General features: G+C 40.1%; 1 protein-coding gene across 1 annotated transcript in view; it reads left to right on the forward strand.

Moving 5' to 3' along the window:
- The window catches only part of LOC113888568 (neurolysin, mitochondrial), a 30,777-nt gene extending 10,682 nt beyond the window's left edge, over positions 1 to 20,095 (forward strand). The window contains exons 5-9 of the mRNA XM_027535628.1: positions 10,313 to 10,420; positions 11,859 to 11,961; positions 12,811 to 12,971; positions 17,141 to 17,276; positions 19,558 to 20,095. Coding sequence (XP_027391429.1) covers positions 10,313 to 10,420; positions 11,859 to 11,961; positions 12,811 to 12,971; positions 17,141 to 17,276; positions 19,558 to 19,931 — 882 coding nt within the window. The 3' untranslated portion in view covers positions 19,932 to 20,095. The remainder of the gene's footprint in view (positions 1 to 10,312; positions 10,421 to 11,858; positions 11,962 to 12,810; positions 12,972 to 17,140; positions 17,277 to 19,557) is intronic.
- The last annotated feature ends 1,108 nt before the right edge of the window (positions 20,096 to 21,203 follow it).

Consider the following 21,203-nt stretch of genomic DNA (forward strand, 5'->3'; position numbering starts at 1 on the left):
TTGTTTTCTTTTTAGCAAATTATGACAAGAATTGAAATAAAAAGCTGTTTTATTTCAAATGTTTTATTTGTAATTCACTGTGGCATGTGTAATCAAAAATTTATTTAGACATGTAAGACATATGTGCTATTTTTTCATGTCAGACATTTTTCACCCTTAATTTGTGTTCATCTATGATGACTCATAATTGTTCATCTTTGGCACTTTAAAAATAGCATAAAATAACTCTATGACTATTTTTTACTAAATTGTCCTCGTTTCAACTTTTGACTCCAGTTGTTATTCTATACAATTCAAATCATGGCCCTTATAGTTTCTGATTTTTATCTCATCCCAGAATAATCTAATTTTTTTTCTATCTGGATATTATATATGTGCCATAGAAATTTTCCCTAATATTTCTAGTTTTCTTTGATTAAGTGTTTTTTTATCCTGACTTGTGAGTTCTCATTTGGGATTTTCTAGCTTCAAAAAGGTATTGCAATCTTAATGTTATTAATTGAGTCTACCGTTTTTGTTACTTTTCCACCACCTCTGATTTCTTATAAATATCAAAATCTGGGAGGTTTGTCCCTTTAGATTTCTTTGTTAAACTTTTATATTTTGTATGTATTGGCCTCTGATCCCACTAAATAACTATTGTGCTTGTTTATGTACTGGACTTTATTTGGTGAATTTAAATACCTACCTTGACAAATAGTAATATTTTTCAGTTGGTATTTTTAAAAATCTAGAACTATCAGTTTCAGCTCTTTGCTAGAGTTGGATGCTTGAATAGATGGTAAATCTCACACCATTCATACCTAACAAAGTTAGATGTATCTAAATCTTCTGTTTAATTTTTCCTTTAACTTTCCTCTAAGTAAAAATAGAGCAACCATGATACAATACATAAAGCTTTCATTAGACTGAGTGATAGGATTTTAAATTTATGTAGAGTCATCAATTTCGGGCTTGCTCTACCTGAACAAGGGTGATCTAAATAATAATCTCTACATTGGCCCCCAATGTAGCCAATAATCAAATGTATTATCTTAGCTAGATATAAAACGTTATTTTAGCTCCTGTTAATTTTCACTTAAAATTGATGCATAGAAGCATGAAATTACTTTTTTTCACAGTTCCGTAATGCAAACTGTGTGCCCAGTAGGCATTCTAGTTATCTGTGGATGTACAACATGTAACTCTAAAACTTAGTGACTGAAAATAGTAAGTCATTTTATCTTCTCTCATAGTTTGTATAGGTCAGGAATTCAGGAAAGTGTCAGTTGAGCAGCTCTGGCTTGGAGTCTTGCGTGTGATTTCAGGCCGTGGTGACTGGAGCAGGTAGACCAGCCAGATGTCTCTATTTTCTTATCCCCTCAGGGCACTTCCATGTAGCGTCTTTCTGTGGACTAATTTGGACTTCCTCCCAGCATGGCAGCATCAGGCAGTAGGACTTCTTTTCCTGGAGACTGAGGGCTTCAACACGGATGTTACAGCATGTTCTACACAGAAGCTGCATTGCATTTTATGACCTGTCTCAGAAGTCACATAGCATCACTTCTGCAACACCATGTTGACTGACTAGTCACGACAATCTCCCAGATTCAAGGGACACCACATTACAGCCTAGGGAATATCATCTGATTCACAACCTTTAAAATAAGCAAGTTGTTGACTAAATGGATGGATGAAATCGTAGTAGGGCATGAGACTAACCCGTCTTTCTACTTCCTTCCCAGGCGTGGCTAGTGATGCTGCTTTACAGTTATACAGCAATAGAGTTATCTAGTTTAACTCTCATCCCAATCTTGTGAAGTATCCCTTTTTATAAGTAGAGAAACTAAGGCTCAGAAATGGTAACTTTCCAAGTGAAAGTGAAGTCGCTCAGTCGTGTCCGACTCTTTGCGACCCCATGAACGGTAACCTACCAGGTTCTTCGGTCCATGGGATTTTCCAGGCAAGAATACTGGAGTGGGCTGCCATTTCCTTCTCCATGGGATCTTCCCAACCCAGGTATCGAACCTGGGTCTCCTGCATTGCAGACAGACGCTTTACTGTCTGAGCCACTAGGGAAGCCCTAACTTTCCAAGAGTCATGGAAAAAAAGTGAAAGTGTTAGTCTTTCAGTCATGTCCGACTCTTTGCAATCCCATGGACTGTAGCCCACCAGACTCCTCTTCCATGGGATTTCCCAGGCAAGAATACTGGCGTGGGTTGCCATTCCTTCTCCAAGTCATGGAAGTGGTTGGTAAATACTTGCCAGAAGTCATGTAGACTTTATGTTAAAGCCCTCGAGGGAAAAAGGTGTCACATTTGATTTTATTTTGCATCTTTGGCAGAGTGCCTGGTACAAAGTACAGTAAATATTTAGTAAATGTTCCTCAAACTGAAGTGAGAAATGGTGACAAATTAAAAAAACAAGCCTTCAGTAATTGATGCAAGGACATGGGCTGTCCATGTGGGGCAAAAAATATCGTATTGCTTCCTCACAACCAAATGAAAAACAATCTCTAATGGATTAAAGTCTTAAAAAGCTAAACTTTAAAGCTTCTGGCAGTTTATATAGAAGTAAACCTTCATGACATCTGAGCCAGGAAGTATTTCTTAAAAAAAGACACCAAAAGTGCTAACTGTAAGTCTGATAAACATGACTACATTAAAATAAAGAACTTCTATTAATAAAGTGAAAAGACACTAATACCAAAAAAAAAAAAAACTCAAATACTAAAAAAAGAAATTTGCAAAACGTGAAACTAGCAAAGCATTAGTACCTAGGATATATAAAGTAATACTTTAATCACTTAAAAAGACAAGCATCACAATAGAAAAATGAGCAGATGACATGAAAGGTAGTTCAGATAAAACACAAATGGCAATTAAACATGAAAAAGATGTTTAACCTAATTAAGTCAGGGAAGTTCAAATAAAGACTGCAGTAAGATTCTTCACTGACTGATTGACAAAAATGAAAGTCTGACAGTGCCAAGTATCTCTGCAGATAGGAATCAATGGGAATATTCGTGCACTGCTAGTACATGTGTAAATTGATTTTTAAAATAATAGTAATAACTAATTCAGAAAAAAATCTAATCCTATGAAGTTGGATCTTATATTCTCTAAACGTAGCACACCCACCCCACCCCCACTTCAGCATTTACCTAAAAATATGTTTGCATTTGTCCACAGGTGAAATTGAACATGTATTCATAACATTATCTATAATAGCAAAACACTGAAACAACTCAGATTTCCATCAAAAGGAAAATGGGTCAATACACTGTAATATATTTACAATAGAATGTTTTGTAGTAGTGAAGAAAATAAACTACAGCAACATGCAACAGCATGACTAAATCTTCATTTCAGTCAGTTCAGTCACTCAGTCGTGTCTGACTCTTTGTGACCTCATGGACTGCAGCACATCAGGCCTTCCTGTCCATCACCAACTCTTGGAGTTTACTCAAACTCATGTCCATCAAGTCAGTGATGGCATCCAACCATCTCATCCTCTGTCATCCCCTTCTCCTCCCGCCTTCAATCTTTCCCAACATCAGGGTCTTTTCAAATGGATCAGTTCTTCAAATCAGGTGGCCAAAGTATTGGAGTTTCGGCTTCACCATCAGTCCTTCCAATGAATATTCAGGACTGATTTCCTTTAGGATGGACTGGTTGGATCTCCTTGCAGTCCAAGGGACTCTCAAGAGTCTTCTACAACACCACAGTTCAAAAGCATCAGTTCTTCAGTGCTCAGCTTTCTTTATAGTCCAACTCTCACATCCATACATGACTACTAGAAAAACCATAACCTTGACTAGACAGACCTTTGTTGATAAGTAATGGCTGTGCTTTTCAATATGCTGCCTAGGTTAGTTATAACTTTTCTTCCAAGAAGCAAGTGTCTTTTAATTTCATGGCTGCAGTCACCATCTGGAGTGATTTTGGAGCCCAAGAAAATAAAGTCTGCCACTGTTTCCCCATTTATTTCCCATGAAGTGATGGGACCGGATGCCATGATCTGAGTTTTCTGAATGTTGAGTTTTAAACCAACTTTTTCACTCTCCTCTTTCACTTTCATCAAGAGGCTCTTTAGTTTTTTATTTTCAGCCATAAGGGAGGTGTCATCTGCGTATCTGAGGTTATTGATATTTCTCCCGGCAGTCTTGATTCCAGCTTGTGCTTCATGTAGCCCAGCGTTTCTCATGATGTACTCTGCATATAAGTTAAATAAGCTGGGTGACAATATACAGCCTTGACATACTCCTTTTCCTTTTTGGAACCAGTCTGTTGTTCCATGTCCAGTTCTAACTGTTGCTTCCTGACCTTCCTAACTGTTGCTTCCTGACCTGCATACAGATTCCTCAGGAGGCAGGTCAGGTGGTCTGGTATTCCCATCTCTTTAAGAATTTTCCAGAGTTTGCTGTGGTCCACACAGTCAAAGGCTTTGGCATAGTCAATAAAGCAGAAATAGATGTTTTTCTGGAACTCTCTTGCTTTTTTGATGATCCAGCAGATGTTGGCAATTTGATCTCTGGTTCCTCTGCCTTTAGGCAGAGGAAAATCATAGTAACAACAAGTGAAAAAAAGAAACTACATAGCACTGCATACAAAAAGGTATCATTTTAAAAGGCCAAAAGGAGCAAAAGTAAACAATGTATTTAGTGGGATTTTAGTGTGTAGTCCCTAAGTCATGTCTGACACTTTTGTGACCCCATGGACTGTAGCCTGCCAGGCTCCTCTATCCATGGGATTTCCCAGGCAAGAATACTGGAGTGGGTTGCCATTTCCTTCTCAAGGGGATCTTCCTGACCCAGGAATCAAACCCAAGTCTCCAGCACTGCAGGAAGATTCTTTACTGCTGAGCCACTGGGGCAGATCCAAACAATGTAAATGTAAGTGGTAAAACTAGAAGAAAATATTTCACACAAAATTCAAGGGAGTGGTTACCTATTACATAGATAAAGGCAACAGTGTTTTAATATTCTGTTTCATAAGTTTAAGGATGGATTTAATTTGTTTTCAAAATATATATCGGAGAAGGCAATGGCAACCCACTCCAGTACTCTATCCTGGAAAATCCCATGGACGGAGGAGCCTGGTAGGCTGCAGTCCATGGGGTCACTGAGGGTCAGACACAACTGAGCAACTTCACTTTCACTTTTCACTTTCATGCATTGGAGAAGGAAATGGCAACCCACTCCAGTGTTCTTGCCTGGAGAATCCCAGGGACAGGGGAGCCTGGTGGGCTGCCGTCTATGGGGTTGCACAGAGTCAGACATGACTGAAGTGACTTAGCAGCAGCAGCATAATATATATATGTAGTTATAGTCATTTGTAAAGTTCAGATATTACATTGAAATATAACATTTAATGTATCCTTATATCGATCAGAAGAAAAAAAAGATGAACACATCCCTTTAGCTACAAAATGTCCAAATATCAAAAGCCAGCGACTATGGTCTCAAGTCCTAGTGTTTCCCTGTCCTGACAAAGGCTTCTCAGTCATTGGCTAAGAAGCCTGCAGAGATCAAAAAAGCCACATTGGTGAGAAAAATGTGCAATGTCTCTAGGTGTATAACATTTTATTATAGTGGCCTGCTGAGTAAGAAGTACAAGAAAAGAATTCTTTAGTGCAATTAAGTGAATTATGCAAGCTAAGTTGAGAAATGCAATTATCTATTGTAATATTATTTATATTTTTTTCAGAGCTGTGGGCTTGATCTTGCCAGTTCATTTTGGACAATTAATGATTTCAACAGGAAAGTTTTAATGTTACAGTGTAAATGAATAGGTCACGGGATTAAGTATATGTTTTTAAGCATTATGTGATCTACCAGCTGTGGAAACTTGGTTCCAAATTAAAATACAAGAACCAGTATCTAAAAACCATGATTTAAAAAAAATAAAAGAGCACACATACTAAAGAGGAAAAACTCAGCCCAAAATTCAACATGGCAATGGTAATTCCCTCTGCTTACCATGCCTTCTTGATTTTGAAATGTACAAGTCTAGTCATTGGTCATAATACTATTGAAACTTGTACCTTTGTCAGACGCTTAAAAGTCAATAGATCCAATATAAAGCATCAACTTCCTTGCCTTAGTTTCCACGTCAGCCCAATGTCCTCTTGTGCTTCCCAAGTACTCCCCTCTCTTTTCACTCACTGCAGATTAACAGTTTGCTAATGTATCTTTTCTTCCTCTGTGGGACTTAAAGCACTTCAAGGAGATAGTCTGTCTTGTCTCCCTAGTGCCTGACCTTAACTGGAGCTCCCAGTCTAAATGTGTTCTCATGTAGTGCGGTTTCTCACTCTCCCTGTGGCCTACACAAAAGCAGACTCTTGTGACAGCGTATAGGAGTCTGCAAGCAGGCCTTTCTGCAGCCCTCCTGTCCAGAGTGCAGGCAGCGGCCTGAGAACGCCCTCCTCCCCACAGTAGCACAAAAACCTGACAGGAAGTACCAGTTCAGTTCAGTGGCTCCATCCTGTCCGAGCGACCTCTTTGCGACCCATGGACTGCAATATGCCAGGCTTCCCTGTCCGTCACCAACTTCCGGAGCTTGCTCAAACTCATGTCCATCAGTCTGTGATGCCATCTAACCATCTCTGTTGTCCCCTTCTCCTCCTGCCTTCAATCTTTCCCAGCATCAGGGTCTTTTCCAATGAGTCAGTTCTTTGTATCAGGTAGCCAAAGAACTGGAGCTTCAGCTTCAGCATCAGTCCTTCCAATGAATATTTAGGACTGATTTCCTTTAGGATGGACTGGTTGGAGCTCCTTGCAGTCCAAGGGACTCTCAAGAGTCTTCTCCAACACCACAGTTCAAAAGCATCAAGTCTTTGGCACTCAGCTTTCTTTATGGTCCAACTTTCTCATCCATACATGACTACTGGAAAAACCACAGCTTTGACTTTTGACATACAGATCTTTGTTGGCAAAAGAGACATTAGTCTCTCCTTTTTAATATGCTGTCTAGGTTGGTCATAGCTTCCCTTCCAAGGAGCAAGTGTCCTTTAATTTCATGGCTGCAATCACGATCTCCAGTGATTTTGGAGCCCATATAAATAAAGTCTCTCACTGTTTCCATTGCTTCCCCAATACAGCAAGTAAAAGTGATTGAAAAAAGAAACCAAAATGAGAAGCAGAAGAAAGGGAAAGGCATTGCAAATACAGAAGAATTTATTTCTATCCCCACTTTTACAGCTAATCAGCTGTGGTATATTGAGGAAGTCATTTAACCTCAGTTTTCTTATCTGTGAAGTGAGTCTTTTGTTATTTAGTTAAGTCTTATCTGACTCTTTTGCAACCCCATGGACTGTAGCCCACCCAGCTCCTCTGTCCGTGGGATTTCACAGGCAAGAATACTGGAGTGGGTTTTCATTTCCTTTTCCAGGAGATCTTCCTGACCAAGGGATCAAACCCGTGTCTCCTACATTGGCAGGCAGATTCTTTACCACAGAGCCACCAAGGAAGCTCAAAAGTGTACATGTAAGAGTATATGTGTTTATGTGCTCATACTTGTATATAAAAGTTCTTAGTTACAGGAGGACATTGGGGAAAACTAAATCTTGTTACCACAGAGTTTAAAATAAGATCCCCTGAGAATGGATACATGTGTATGTATGACTGACTCCCTTTGCTGACCACCTGAAACTATTACAACATTGTTAATTGGCTATACTCCTGTATAAAATAAAAAAGTTTTTAAATAATAAAGCAAGATCTCCTGCTGTCAGATTATATAAATTTGAAAATGGCTTCAGAGAACTTTAGCCCCTGCCTACCCACACCAAAGAGGCCTGAGACCTGGTTCAAGTTCAAGGAGATTAAATTCTTTTTCAGGAAGGAAGATACAATTGGATCAGAGCCGTCTAGAAGTGTTGGCTGATTCCCTCTTAGCAAATCCTTGGGCAGTAGTTCTGACCTTGCCTGGAGATTATAAGGGAGAATATTCTTATGATCAGCTTTGGGACAGGAATGTGCTTTCAAAGCACATTTTAGACGTGCTTTACTCCTACCAGAGATGTCCGGAAATTTCCCAGGACCTCGAGTCTGAAAGGCAAAGGGTGTCTGGTTATAATCGAATCAGACTTTTGTTAAATGTCGTTTTTGTGGTAAGTCAAATATTTCAGTACGTGTAGTTTGGTCATTTTTGATTATACCTAATTCAGAACTGATTTTTCTCAGAACATCCTGTTGACACGTGGGTTACCTATTTGGGGAGAATAAGCAGTTACCTAATTTAGACCTGGAGTTTTGAGTTTACTGTGCCAAGTGCCCTTCCAGGCTCTCTGAGACAGCACCCTGCAACCACCAGATATGTCCAGTCCAGCCCTCTGAGTGTGAGGGCACCTGCTGATCAAGCATAGGAGGAGAGGAAGAATTCTGCTTACGTCCGCTGGTGAGGCCTCTGATGAGCCTCTGTCCTAAGCTCAGGGCCACCTGTGACCAGGTGAATGCCAGGAACCTGAGAAGCCACGTGGCTGCCCAGCTCTGTGCCTCGCTTCTGTCTTGGCCACTGCCCAGATGGGAAGGCCCTCTGCCCTGGATCTCAGCCTCCCCCTTGGGTTCTTCACAGTGTACCTGGCCCTTGCCAGGCCCTTCTCACCAGGGATTGTTTTTTCCTCTCTTCCACTGCACACAGCTACCGCCTAGATTCTCCCCAGCCTTAGAACCTGTAGTGTCATCCTGTCTGGGGACTCTTGTTGCCATGCCCCACATCTCAGGACAGACTTCCTGGCGCTGTTAAAGCCAGCCTCAGCCAGCCCACGTTCATCAAAAATCCGTATGAACACTGTAATTTGAACTACTGGCCGTCTCTGAGGGAATCAGCCCCCAGCTCAGCTATCTCCCTAGCCGTTCCGGGTGTCTTGCCCCTGAGCCACCTGCTGCTGGCATCCCAGTGTGTACCAATACCAGTTGAGAGGGTTCCACCTCCACTCATGCCAACATGCTCGGAAATTCTCCAGGGACACAGAAAGGATTATTGTGGAAAAAGAAGTCTAACTGTTCTGCCTCCACTGAGAATAAACTCAGAGGAAACTGTGAGTAATGTATGCACAATAAGTACTTTAGTACAATGGCACAAAGTACTTTTTGGTAGGTAAAGTGAGATACAAATCGCTGTATTAAGTATTAGATTGGATTGGATTCATACCATCTCGCAGGAAAACCTGAACGAACTTTTTGGCCACCCGCAATCATACCCTCAGTTGGAGTACAACTCTGTTTACCTGCTGCAACAGAATGTAAGAAATTGCAGACGTGTTGCAGCAAGAACTCTTTACCAACAGTCTAACACGCAAGCTCTAAAGCTGAGCATTTTCAAGACGTGATTAGGTGCGAAGATACAAAGCTTGAGGGGAACAGCCCAAGTCTGCAGGGAAAGCAAATGCAGCCCTCTTCGGTCTCGGAAGCTGAGAGGGTGCTAAGGCTCTACAGGCCGAAGTCCCTCATCAGCTCTCAGGCACACTGGAGCCTTTGCACCTGCCGAATCTGTCTGGAGCCTCTTTCCTCCCAGGGACCAGAAACTAACCAGCCACCCAGATGTGCCATGTATATTCTGCCACCTGTTTTAAAGAAACATGTGGTGTGTTTATTACCTGGCTGTGGCCAGGGGAGTTTTCTGCTCTTTCTCCAGGCCCTTGGTGCTTTTTACTGAGTGTTGTGTGCATTGCTGCATGCAGGTTCACAGGATTTGTCTAGCTCTCCTCCTCTTTGTGATATGCTAGCTCATTTCCCCCAGATACTTGTTCATATGCAGCTTGTCGTGGTCCCTTGATCTTTCTTGCCGAGCAATAGAAAGGCATTTTTGAAGCTCTGGAGCCTTTTGCTGGTGCTGTATCCAGCTGTCCCTGTTTGGTATGTTGGCAAAAGAGTCCTACCTTCCATTTCTGTGGAATTTGCCCATTATTTCTGTTCTTGCCTCTCAAGTGGAACCAGGTTAACAAATGATAGAAAATTAAATCCAGATGCTTTGTGATAAGAAAGATGTTTTGTGAAAAAGACCACTCAGTCATAAAGAACGCTCAGAATGAGATTATGCAAATATTCCTATTATCACATTTTTCAAGTGGTACAGCACACTTGATTCTGATGAAAGGCAGGGAAATTCTGGTTAGCTTTCTATTTCATTTTTTCTGTTTTAAATGAGCAGAAGCTCACTAAAGCATAAAAGAACTTAGGTTTTCCAAAAGGGTTGCCTCATAATCACCTGTGTGCTTTCACAGCCCACCAGAGATGATGAATAAATTTCACTTTGGCCTCGTAGTTTATAATTTAGCCATGCATTGTTGTAACAGAAATGAAAGAGGTTGTCACACTGTTTAATTTCAGGAAACCTGTGATCTGGAAAAGATAAAGCCTGAAGCCAGACGATACTTGGAAAAATCAGTTAAAATGGGCAAAAGGAATGGGCTCCATCTTCCAGAACAAGTACAAAATGTGAGTTTGTTTCTTTTTCTTATTAGAAAATAAAAGAATAAATTTTAAAAAATACAATGAAAAGACAGGAAATTGGGAAACAAGTGTTTGTAACGTGGGAAATAACTTATAGTACAAATCAATTTACAATGTATTTGGTAGCCAATAATTTTAAATTCCACAACTCCTATTAACCTCGTGTTGACTGTCAAACAGCTGATAAGTTAATTGTTCTTTAATTCTGTGTGGATTTTATTTGTTTTGTGTGTGCCGGGTTTATCTCCCCCCATTCCGCTGTACATCCTCTGATAGCTAGTTCAGATCTTAATAGTCAACTTGTACTGCATTCCTTTATGCATACAGAGATAGGGCACTGGTAATAAAATCCTTATGACGGAAAGTTTTAAAACCAGCATTTTGGAATGAAACCCTCTATGAGTAATATACGGACCTTAAAAATGGAGAGATTAGCTTCTCAAACGTTCTCCTTTGCCTAATACCCAATGAGATCTTCCAGGTTCAGAAGCTCAGCTACAGAATTAACTCATTCTTCAGGACAGGACGACACTGCACAGTATGTGTTAAGTCAGCAGTCTCAAATTTAGTGTGCCTCCGAATCACCCAGAGGGCTTGTTAAAGCTCTGATTATACAGGACCCCGCCTCTTGAGAGCTTGTTCTTCAGCAGGTATGGTGTGGGTCTCCAGAGTGGGCATTTCTAACAAGTTCCCAGGTGATGTTGATGCTACCTGTGAGAAGCACGCTTTGAGAAATTGTGTGGTCTATGTAAGTTTTATAATCTAGAATTTTTAGAAGAGTGGGACAGGTTAATAAATTCTCTCATGTGTTTTCTTGTGATTTCCCTCCTATTGCTTTCTTTGATCTCCCACCTAGTACTTTTTTCCCCCTCATCTAGTACTTCTTAAACAAATGTTAGGGCCCATAAATCACCTTTATTTGCAAATGCTGTATAAAACTAAAAACATAGCCTGTTTTCCTAAGGAACCATGGAATTAATTACTCGGTTCTTACCGCTTCATTTACTTCAGTACCCAATACTGATTTACTAAATTAAAATTTTGTATTGGAAAAAATTAAAAGTGTTCATTATCAATAGGCTACCAGATTGATTCATTTACTCAGCAGCTACTTACTGTCTATGTACCGTGTCCAGACTCTGCTTTCACTATACCTCCTAAATATATTTAGTTCTTACAAATTTATGCCTGATTTCTAACACATTACCAGGATTCCCTTTCTGTACATATTGCATACAGGTTCTCATGGACACAATGTAGAAAATTGCAGAAAACTGTGTTATCAAGCACATCTCTAAGAAAGTAGAGAGAGTTGGGTACAGAACCTAGTCTTCATATAAAAGTGAAGCTTCCTTGACTGATGGAGATAAGAATGAATGTTGCATTTTATTGTTACCATCCTGTATTTGTATCTTTGTTTCAGGAAATTAAAGCAATGAAGAAGAGAATGAGTGAGCTATGTATTGACTTTAACAAAAACCTCAATGAGGATGATACCTTCCTTGTATTTTCCAAGGCTGAACTTGGTAAACCTTTGTTGTTTTTTTTAAAGAAGTCTATAATTTAGACAAATAATGTCACCCCACAATTTATCAAATCAAAGTTAAAAGAATTCTTTAAAAAGTGTATCTTCTGAAGAACCCACCACCCCTTGTAGAAAAAGCACAAGCAAACCACACCTCACTTTTAGGCTTATAAGAATATATACGTTTGTAGAGACAGTCTAGAAGAAATTTTATAATCTTGCTTGACAACTCATGCTGGTGTTTAATAGCCTTTGGTGCTTTGAAAATTTTTTGCCTCACAGTACCCTCTACATTGTAACTTAAACTGGCGTTTAGTTGCTGAGTCGTGTCTGAGTCTTTTGCAACTCCACGTACTATAGCCTACCAGGCTGCTCTGTCCATAGGATTTCCCAGGCAAGAATACTAGAGTGGGTTGCCATTTCCTTCTCCAGTGGATCTCCCCAACCCAGGAATCAAACCCACATCTCCTGCATTGGCAGGCGGATTCTTTATCACTGAGGCACCAGGGAAGCCCCTGTAATTTAAACTAGCCTTTTCTTATTTGTTATGGATTTGCACGGGGGGCAGGGTGAGGGGAGCTTAATTTTGCCTGTTCCTCATCAAAATGCCATCTGTACAAGTGCATTGAGGCCTGGTCGTATTTTGAATTACCATCTCCCAGGCCACCTGACCTCTAACCACCACCCCATTCCAGTAACATCAAAGCAATATTATAAGGATTGTCATTATTTTACTTGAATTTCAATTACTCCACCAAAATCCCTGGAGCTTCTTAAAGGCACCATGCCAGTGCTAAATAAACCAATCATGAGTGGAAAAATTGATGTGTGAGAAAATGATTTTTTGCAGGTGCTCTTCCTGATGATTTCATTAACAGTTTAGAAAAGACAGATGGTGACAAGTATAAAATTACTTTAAAATATCCACACTATTTTCCTGTCATGAAGAAATGTTGTGTACCTGAAACCAGAAGGAAGATGGAAATGGCTTTTAATACAAGATGCAAAGAGGTATTATAAATGTTTGCCTTTCTTTTGTTTTTACAGAAGATGTTAAGAAAAGGGTTTGCTCTGTTCGCCAGTGTTGAAGTTAGCTCAGAAGTGGATTCCGATTTCTCCATGTAAACGTGTTTCTGTGAAGGTCATGCCTCCTAAATCCTCAGACTTACAAGACTTAGCTTTTGGCTTGTTTTTTGGCAACCTTCTTAGTGCGGCCATAGGTTCAGCTGTTCTAATGCAGATTGAATGGGTTAGAGAAACCAATGGTCGTATTCTTCTTCCAAGTCAACAGTCCAGGGCTGGTGGAATAACTCTCTTCAGTAAGTGACTTCTAAGGCGAGTTTGTCACCATTTTCAAGCCTGTTGGGAAGTGGGAAAATAAAATACAGAGCAATCATCTTTAAGAAGAAGACCTGGAAATGACATATGTCAACTCTATTCACATTCCATAGACCTAAATTCCATCATACAACTGTATCCAACTGCAGGGGAGGCTGGGAAATAGAATCTTCAGTTGATAGCCATTTGGTCAGCTAAGGGCACTCTATTACTGAAAGGAAAAGAGGAAGAATTAGAAATGAATTCTAAGAGTCAGCTAGCCAGCTCCACCATAGTCTGCCTCTCTGGCTATCCAAATAATCATGAGTACCCTTTTTTCTTTCCCCCCACACAGAAGCTATCGACCATATGTCAGATCCCAACCAGTTAACTGCCTTTAGCTCAAAGACCAGAATCTCTGAGCAGCACATGCTGCTGCTAAGTCACTTCAGTCGTGTCCGACTCTGTGCAACCCCATAGACAGCAGCCCACCAGACTCCCCCATCCCTGGGATTCTCCAGGCAAGAACACTGGAGTGGGTTGCCATTTCCTTCTCCAATGCATGAAAGTGAAAAGTGAAAGTGAAGTGTGTCCGACCCTCAGTGACCCCATGGACTGCAGCCTACCAGGCTCCTCTGTCCATGGGATTTTCCAGGCAAGAGTACTGGAGTGGGGTGCCATTGCCTTCTCCGGAGCAACACATAGTCCTCCCCAATTAGAGCTTCTCGTGACATGGCCACCTGTGAAAGGGTGGAACACTTGCCTGGCCCGCTCACCTCCAACACACACACACCCCCAGTGGTAGAACAGGAACGGAAAACCACACTAAAGACTCCCATTTGAAAAAGGAAAGCATGGGAAACATAGCAGGCCCATACCAATTCTCAGGAGCAGTCTGGCAGAAACCGTAGGGATTCCGAGCTCTGTGAAGTTTCCCGAGATCGCCCGTTGGACTTACTTGGGTCTCCTTTCTAGCAAGAATTCCTTTAGCAGTTGTATGCGGTGGCCCCTGGTTTTGCCTGCAGGGAATTCTTTCTTGTCCATTATCCTCCATGACCATATCCTAGACAGCTACTGGTATACATTCCTACTGATGCCAGTTTGAAGTCTGAGGGGTATTTTGGTAGGCCAGGCTTACTTATCTTTGGTAATAAAATGCCCTCAGAAACTTAATAGGTTTCTTTTCTGTTTGCTCACAACCAGATTTGTGTTAAAATAATATCCAAACCTGCCAAATTTTTTTCATATGTGGACCTCTGTATGGTGCCCACCCTCTGGTCCTCACTTTAACGGCGTCTGCTTCAGGGCCTTCTGACACCATAGACGTGAGGAGGAAGGCAGCACCCTCAACGCTAATCATAGTTCAGGAGCGCTGAGCGTCAGTCTTCTCTACTGGTGTCAGGAGGACAGAACAACTGCCTTTCCAGTCATCTAATGCCTCAGATCAGGGGCCACGGGCACAATTCTCTTAGCAGAACTCTTTTCTCTCCATCTTTGCAAACTGACCAGTTCTCACTTGAGCTCATCTCTCTTGTATAATCTTTCCAAAAGCAGCACATACCAACAAACATATACCAACATTCTTAGTTTTCCCAAACAATCCCCTCAGAGCTAAGACTTGATAGGTGACTGGCTTGCCTTCCAAGTTATGGTGAGCAACAATTTTTTAACAAATGTTATCTATGGTATACTGAGTATTACCAGCTTCCTACATCTGTGTCCTCACCTTCCATTCCTGTAGGTTCTTCATTTCTCTTATAGCAGCACTCTATTCCTGTGTTTAGTCTCTGTGGGTGTTAGGGTACAGGTTAAACCAATGTACAAAGTCAACTGAAAGCACAGTGACTCAAATAAGATAAAAATTATTTTTCTTCAGAAAGGATTAGTGGATACCAGGGGCCAGGGAGACTGGGAAATTATTGTTAACAAGTTTCTGTTTAGAAATGTCTTAGAAACAGTGGTAATGGTTGCACTACAGTATAAATGTAATTGGTGCCATGAATTGTACACTTGAAAAATTGGCTAAAATGGTATATTTTGTGTTGGGTGTATTTTACTACATTTTTTTTAAGGTTTATATCTCTTGCAACTAACAGCACAGAGGTGAGTGGTCCGGAACTGGAAGATAGCTCTGCTGTCCTTGGTATGTGGCTCCAAGGTCACTGTTCTCACTTTCAGTCCACAGCTAGCAAGACAGAGATCTATAATGACCCAGAAATTTCACTCATCACCTCGTTTATGTTCTGTTGTCCCATTGTATATCACGTGGCCACAGCTAGTTTTAAGAGGGGCTGGGAAAGGGAGGCAGATGACCGTGTACCCAGCAAAAGCTCAGAGAACTCTACTATTAAGAGGAAGAACAGGGGAATAGATATTGGGGGAAAATTGGCAGTCTAAGGAGACTGGAAAAGGTGAAAGAGATTCAAACTAGGTAACTTTAGAACTTATGTGTTTCTTATATCCATGTTTCCATTCTAGTTTTAAAATGATAATAATTATAATGCATAATTATGTGGTGTTTGCTCTTGTACCAGGCGTTTTTCTCTGTGCTTTACTTATATTCTCACGTGAATCTTCATGATCACTCTATAATGTAGCTGCTTTTATTATGTACGTCTTCCAGATGAGAAAACTGAGGCTTAGGAAGATTGAGGGACTTGGCAACATTTTGACAACTAGTAAATGGTGGAGCCAGATTTTGGTAGTGTGATCTTCCTTAGAAGCATGTGTATAAATAATTTGATGATTTAATAGCAATTTTTCTTTGACCTCAACATTTCTTTACTTTCTCTGGGAGATTATTTTTCCCTTTATTGTTAAGGAAACAATAAAGCAGTATCACTATTTGCATTTTAATACAAATAAAATGTTTAAAATGTGTGTAATAATTTGAGAAAATCCCAAAACCATTTTTAAGCATAGAGTTCTGTGGCATTAAGTATATTCATATTGTTATCATGGTTATGTATATAACCATATATATATGTATACATGGTTATACATCACCATGTATCTCCAGAACTTTTTCATCTTTCCCGACTGAAACTCTATACCCATTGAACATAAACTTCCCTCTCTCCCCACCCACCAAGCCCCTGGCATACATCATTTGACTCCCAGTCTCTATAAATTTAACTGCTCTAGGAACTGCATATAAGTAGACTCATACAGTAATTATCCTTTTGTGACTAACTTACTTCACATAGCACAATGTCTTCTAGATCTATCCATAATTTGTCATGTGTCAAAATTTCTTTCCCTTTTAAGGCTGAATAATATGTAATATGCACTACATTTTTTTTATCCATTCAGCCATTGATGGACATTTAGGATGCTTCTGCCATTTGGCTATTATGGATAATGCCACAGTGAACACAGGTATACAAATATCTGAGTCTCTGTTTCCATTTCTTTGGGATGTATACCCAGAAGTGGAATCACTGAATCATATTGGAATTCTTTGTTTAATTTTTTGAAAAATCATAATACTGTTTTTTATAGCAGCTTTGCCATTTTCATTAGCAATATACAAAGGTTCCAGATTTTCTACATCATCATCAATGCTTATTATTTCCCTTTTTTTAAAGGGAAATAAATTTAACAGTACCTAAAATTTTGTTAGGACCCTCATTGCTATCTCCTGAGATTTAAAAAAATCAATTATAATTTCAGAAATAAAACTGGATCATGAATCCAAAAAAGTCTATAACACTGAAATGGAATAACTTACTAGTTGAGATGTCTAAAAATATTTGAGAGTCTTACCAACCTGAAAGTAATGTAATAGCTCTTCTTTTTAGTGCTTTGGATCCAGTTAATTATTAACCTTTATTTTGGTTTTTCTTATTGTTGTTTATTACTAGGAGAACACTGTAATCCTGCAGCAGCTACTCCCACTGCGGGCCGAAGTAGCCAGACTGCTCGGCTATAGCACACACGCTGACTTTGTCCTTGAGATGAACACTGCCAAGAGTACGAGGCATGTAACAGCCTTTCTCGGTTAGTCTTTTCTTAATTTCTCATGTGTTGCTATTCTTTTTTTTTTTTTTTTAATGACTGTTTTGCTGCATGGCACTAGCTTGACAGAGGGCCTCAAAACCTAACATGCCCTTGAGAATATTATTTTTCACTCATGCAAGAGAAATGTATTGATCACCTGTTATGCATTAGATACTGTACTTAGTTCTAAGGGTTGCTCATTGTTTGTATTTCGGTTATAGTCCTTGTCCTTGCTTCATTCTCTCTGTATCTTGATGGGGATTTCTGTGTTAATTCCTAACAAGATACGTAGAGACCTACAAGGAGATTAGCGTTTGGCTTTGCTCAGTGTCAGTAGGTGTTTGTTAGTTACAGCATGGCTGCTGATGAATTTGTGTGAAATAAGCTGACAAAGAGGACAAAAATGATAAGTACAACATACAGGAACAAGAATATTTTATGTTCCAGAAGCCACTTGTTAATATATAAAAGAATATAAGAATAGGCATCAAAACTGTTATTTAGTAACTGTCTTCACATTCATTTAAAGTCACTTTTTCATTTGTCTTTTTAAAACCACAGTTCTTATGTCCTTGACATTTCGTCTCTGGTACTCTGTCGTACTTACTCCTCTTAATCTCAGTGTCACTATTCCGGCAGGCACTCTGATATTCTCTTTCGTTTTAGTGAAAATGGTTGAATAACATAACCATTGTAAAGATACTAATTTTTGTTTTTATCGTCTCTAGTCAGTTTACCAGAGTATGATTTATTTTTTAACTTTCTCATTGACCCCATTCAGGCTTTATTTACTTCTAACTACTAGTGTATAATTTTATTAGCTTAGTTAATTTGGAGACGATGAATAATGCATCAAGATCAGCATTCAGCCTGAAATTCAGACCTCTCTGTTCTCAATGGCAATACCTTGAATTACTAATGTATATGCTGGCATCGTATATAACATGTAGCAGCTGTGCCATAAATGGTAGCTATTCATTATTATGTTATTCATTCATGAGACATTTATAAAATAACTGCCCCTAATGGTTGGACGATAGAAAAGACTAAGACGAGGTTCTTTTCTCAATGAATTTTCCGCTGAGTGGAAAATATAGAAATGTGAACTGGTAATTGCCATAAGTTCTGATGTATTTTATGCAAGAAAATGGCTTGGGGAGTTAACAGGTTTGGCGAGAATGTTTCCCTTAGTGGTGACTGCACATACTGAACATTTTCCTTAATTAACTTAATTTTTGAAAGCAGTTTCCCCTCTTTTTTAAAATTGGCATATTCCTATCTGAATTGTCCTCTTGCTACCTATACTTACCTGTTCTCTCACAGGCCTAATCAGAACGACATCTCTCTGTATCTTCCATGAGTTTCCTCTTTTCACCTCACAGCCCTCCTCGAGCCTCTGCATTCACCTCTTTATGGGTATGCTTCCCAGACATCAACGTCCCTTACAGAGCCAGCATTTTTTACCTTACATATGTAACGAATTGTGGAGACCAAACACACAATAAAAGCATACTGCTTTAGCTAAATACAGTGAAATAGTCAAAAAACCGACCACATATTAAATTGCACTGTCCACCTAAAAAGTAGAAATACTGTGTCCAAATAGACCTTCTTCATAGGAATGGAGTAGTTATTAACTGAATCCATGGCTGTCAAAGGAATTGAGATCTGATTCTGATGATTCTGATCATAAGTCACATCTGATTTGTCTTCCCTAGCTCTGAGGAGCCAGCAGTGCAGGAGACACAAGAGAGTCAGGTTCGATCCCTGGGTCGGGAAGATCCCCTGGAGTAGGACATGGCAACCCACTTCAATATTCTTTCCTAGAAAATTCCATAGACAGAGGAGCCTTGCAGGCTACAGTCCATGGGGTCACACAGAGTTGACACAGCTGGGCACATGGAAAAGAACAGAGGAGCCTAACCTCACTGAAAAATAATCATGTACATGAAGAGTAATTCAGTTTCACTATCACTTCGTTGAGTTCTGTGAGATAAATTTCAGCTTTGTTGATACTGTGAGGAAGTTGTGGCCTGATTTGGGTGGTGCCCAAAGGAAAAAAAAAGAACAGGGAGCCATAAAATAAATTACCCTGAAGAGAACAGCGGTGCTGTCATAATAAAGCCTGCTTTCCTCTCTCCCTCCCTCTTTTTCCCTCTCCTTCCTTCCTGCTGATTTATTGTCACAGAGGAGGAAGCACCATGCTGAACTACTGCTGCTGTGTATGCTCATGCCTGCTCCCGAGAGCGATGGATTGCTAACTTTCCCCTCTTCCTCACAGATGATTTAAGCCAGAAATTAAAACCCTTGGGTGAAGCGGAACGAGAGTTCATTTTGAACTTGAAGAAAAAGGAATGTGAAGAGAGAGGTTTTGAATACGATGGGAAGATCAATGCCTGGGATCTCCACTACTACATGACTCAGACCGAAGAACTCAAGTACTCTGTAGACCAGGAGACCCTCAAGGAATACTTCCCAATTGAAGTGGTCACTGAAGGCTTACTGAACATCTACCAGGAGTTGTTGGGACTTTCCTTTGAGCAAGTGACAGATGCTCACGTTTGGAATAAAAGTGTTACACTTTACACTGTGAAGGATAAAGCTACAGGAGAAGTATTAGGACAGTTCTACTTGGACCTCTATCCAAGGTACTGAGGATCACAGTGGTGAAAGGGACCTTAGAGATTCATCTCCTACCCAGATTGAGACTCTTGTCTTTTATAACTCTCATATGTGATTCCTAGTAAAGGGATTAAAAATGTGGGCTCTGAAGCCAGAATGTCTAGCTCCATCACTTACTAGGCAAGTTACTTAATTTTTCTCTGCCTCAGTTTCCTTATATATATTATGGGTCCTATGGGAATGGGATGGGAATACCAATCATACCTGCTTTGTATCGTTGTTAGGACTGAAATGGTTAATCACATGCAAAGATTTTAGAAGACTGCTCAGAACACAAGTGCTTGATAGGTGTGAGCTTTCATCATCACCATCATGATCATCTAGTTTGTGTGCTGCGTTTCTTAAGTTACTTATTTACTTTTATAATTAGACTCTGGTTTTTGTTTTTTCACTGTGCCACATGGCTTGCGGGATCTTAGTTCTCTGTTCAGTTCAGTTCAGTCGCTCAGTCGTGTCTGACACTCTTTGCGATGCCATGGACTGCAGCACGCCAGGCTTCCCTGTCCATCACCAACTCCAGAGCCTACTCAGACTCATGTCCGTCATGTCGGTGATGCCATCCAACCATCTCATCCTCTGTCATCCCCTTTTCCTCCTACCTTCAATCTTTCCCAGCATCAAAGTCTTTCCAATGAGTTGGCTCTTCGCATCAGGTGGCCAAAGGATTGGAGCTTCAGCTTCAGCATCAGTCCTTCCAATGAATATTCAGGACTGATTTCCTTTAGAATTGACTGGATCTCCTTGCAGTCCAAGGGACTTTCCAGAGTCTTCTCCAACACAACAGTTCAAAAGCATCAATTCTTCAGTGCGCAGCTTCCTTTGTAGTCCAACTCTCACATCCATACATGACTACTGGAAAAACCATAGCTTTGACTAGACAGACCTTTGTTGGTAAAGTAGTGTCTCTGCTTATGCTGTCTAGTTTTGTCATAGTTTTTCTTCAAGGAGCAAGTGTCTTTTAATTATGGATTACAGTCACCATCTACAGTGATTTTGGAGCCTAAGAAAATAAAGTCTGTCACTGTTTCCATTGATTCCCCATCTATTTGCCTCAAAGTGATGGGAACAGATGCCATGATCTTAGTTTTCTGAATGTTGAGTTTTAAGCCAACTTTTCCACTCTCCTCTTTCATTTTCATCAAGAGGTCAGCTCTTTAGTTTCTTTCGGTTTCTGCCATAAGGATGGTGTCATCTGTATATTGAAGTTATTGATATTTCTCCTGGCAATCTTGATTCCAGGTTGTG

The sequence above is a fragment of the Bos indicus x Bos taurus genome, unplaced genomic scaffold, assembly GCF_003369695.1.
Source record: "Bos indicus x Bos taurus breed Angus x Brahman F1 hybrid unplaced genomic scaffold, Bos_hybrid_MaternalHap_v2.0 tig00000097_arrow_arrow_obj, whole genome shotgun sequence".
NCBI lineage: Eukaryota > Metazoa > Chordata > Mammalia > Artiodactyla > Bovidae > Bos > Bos indicus x Bos taurus.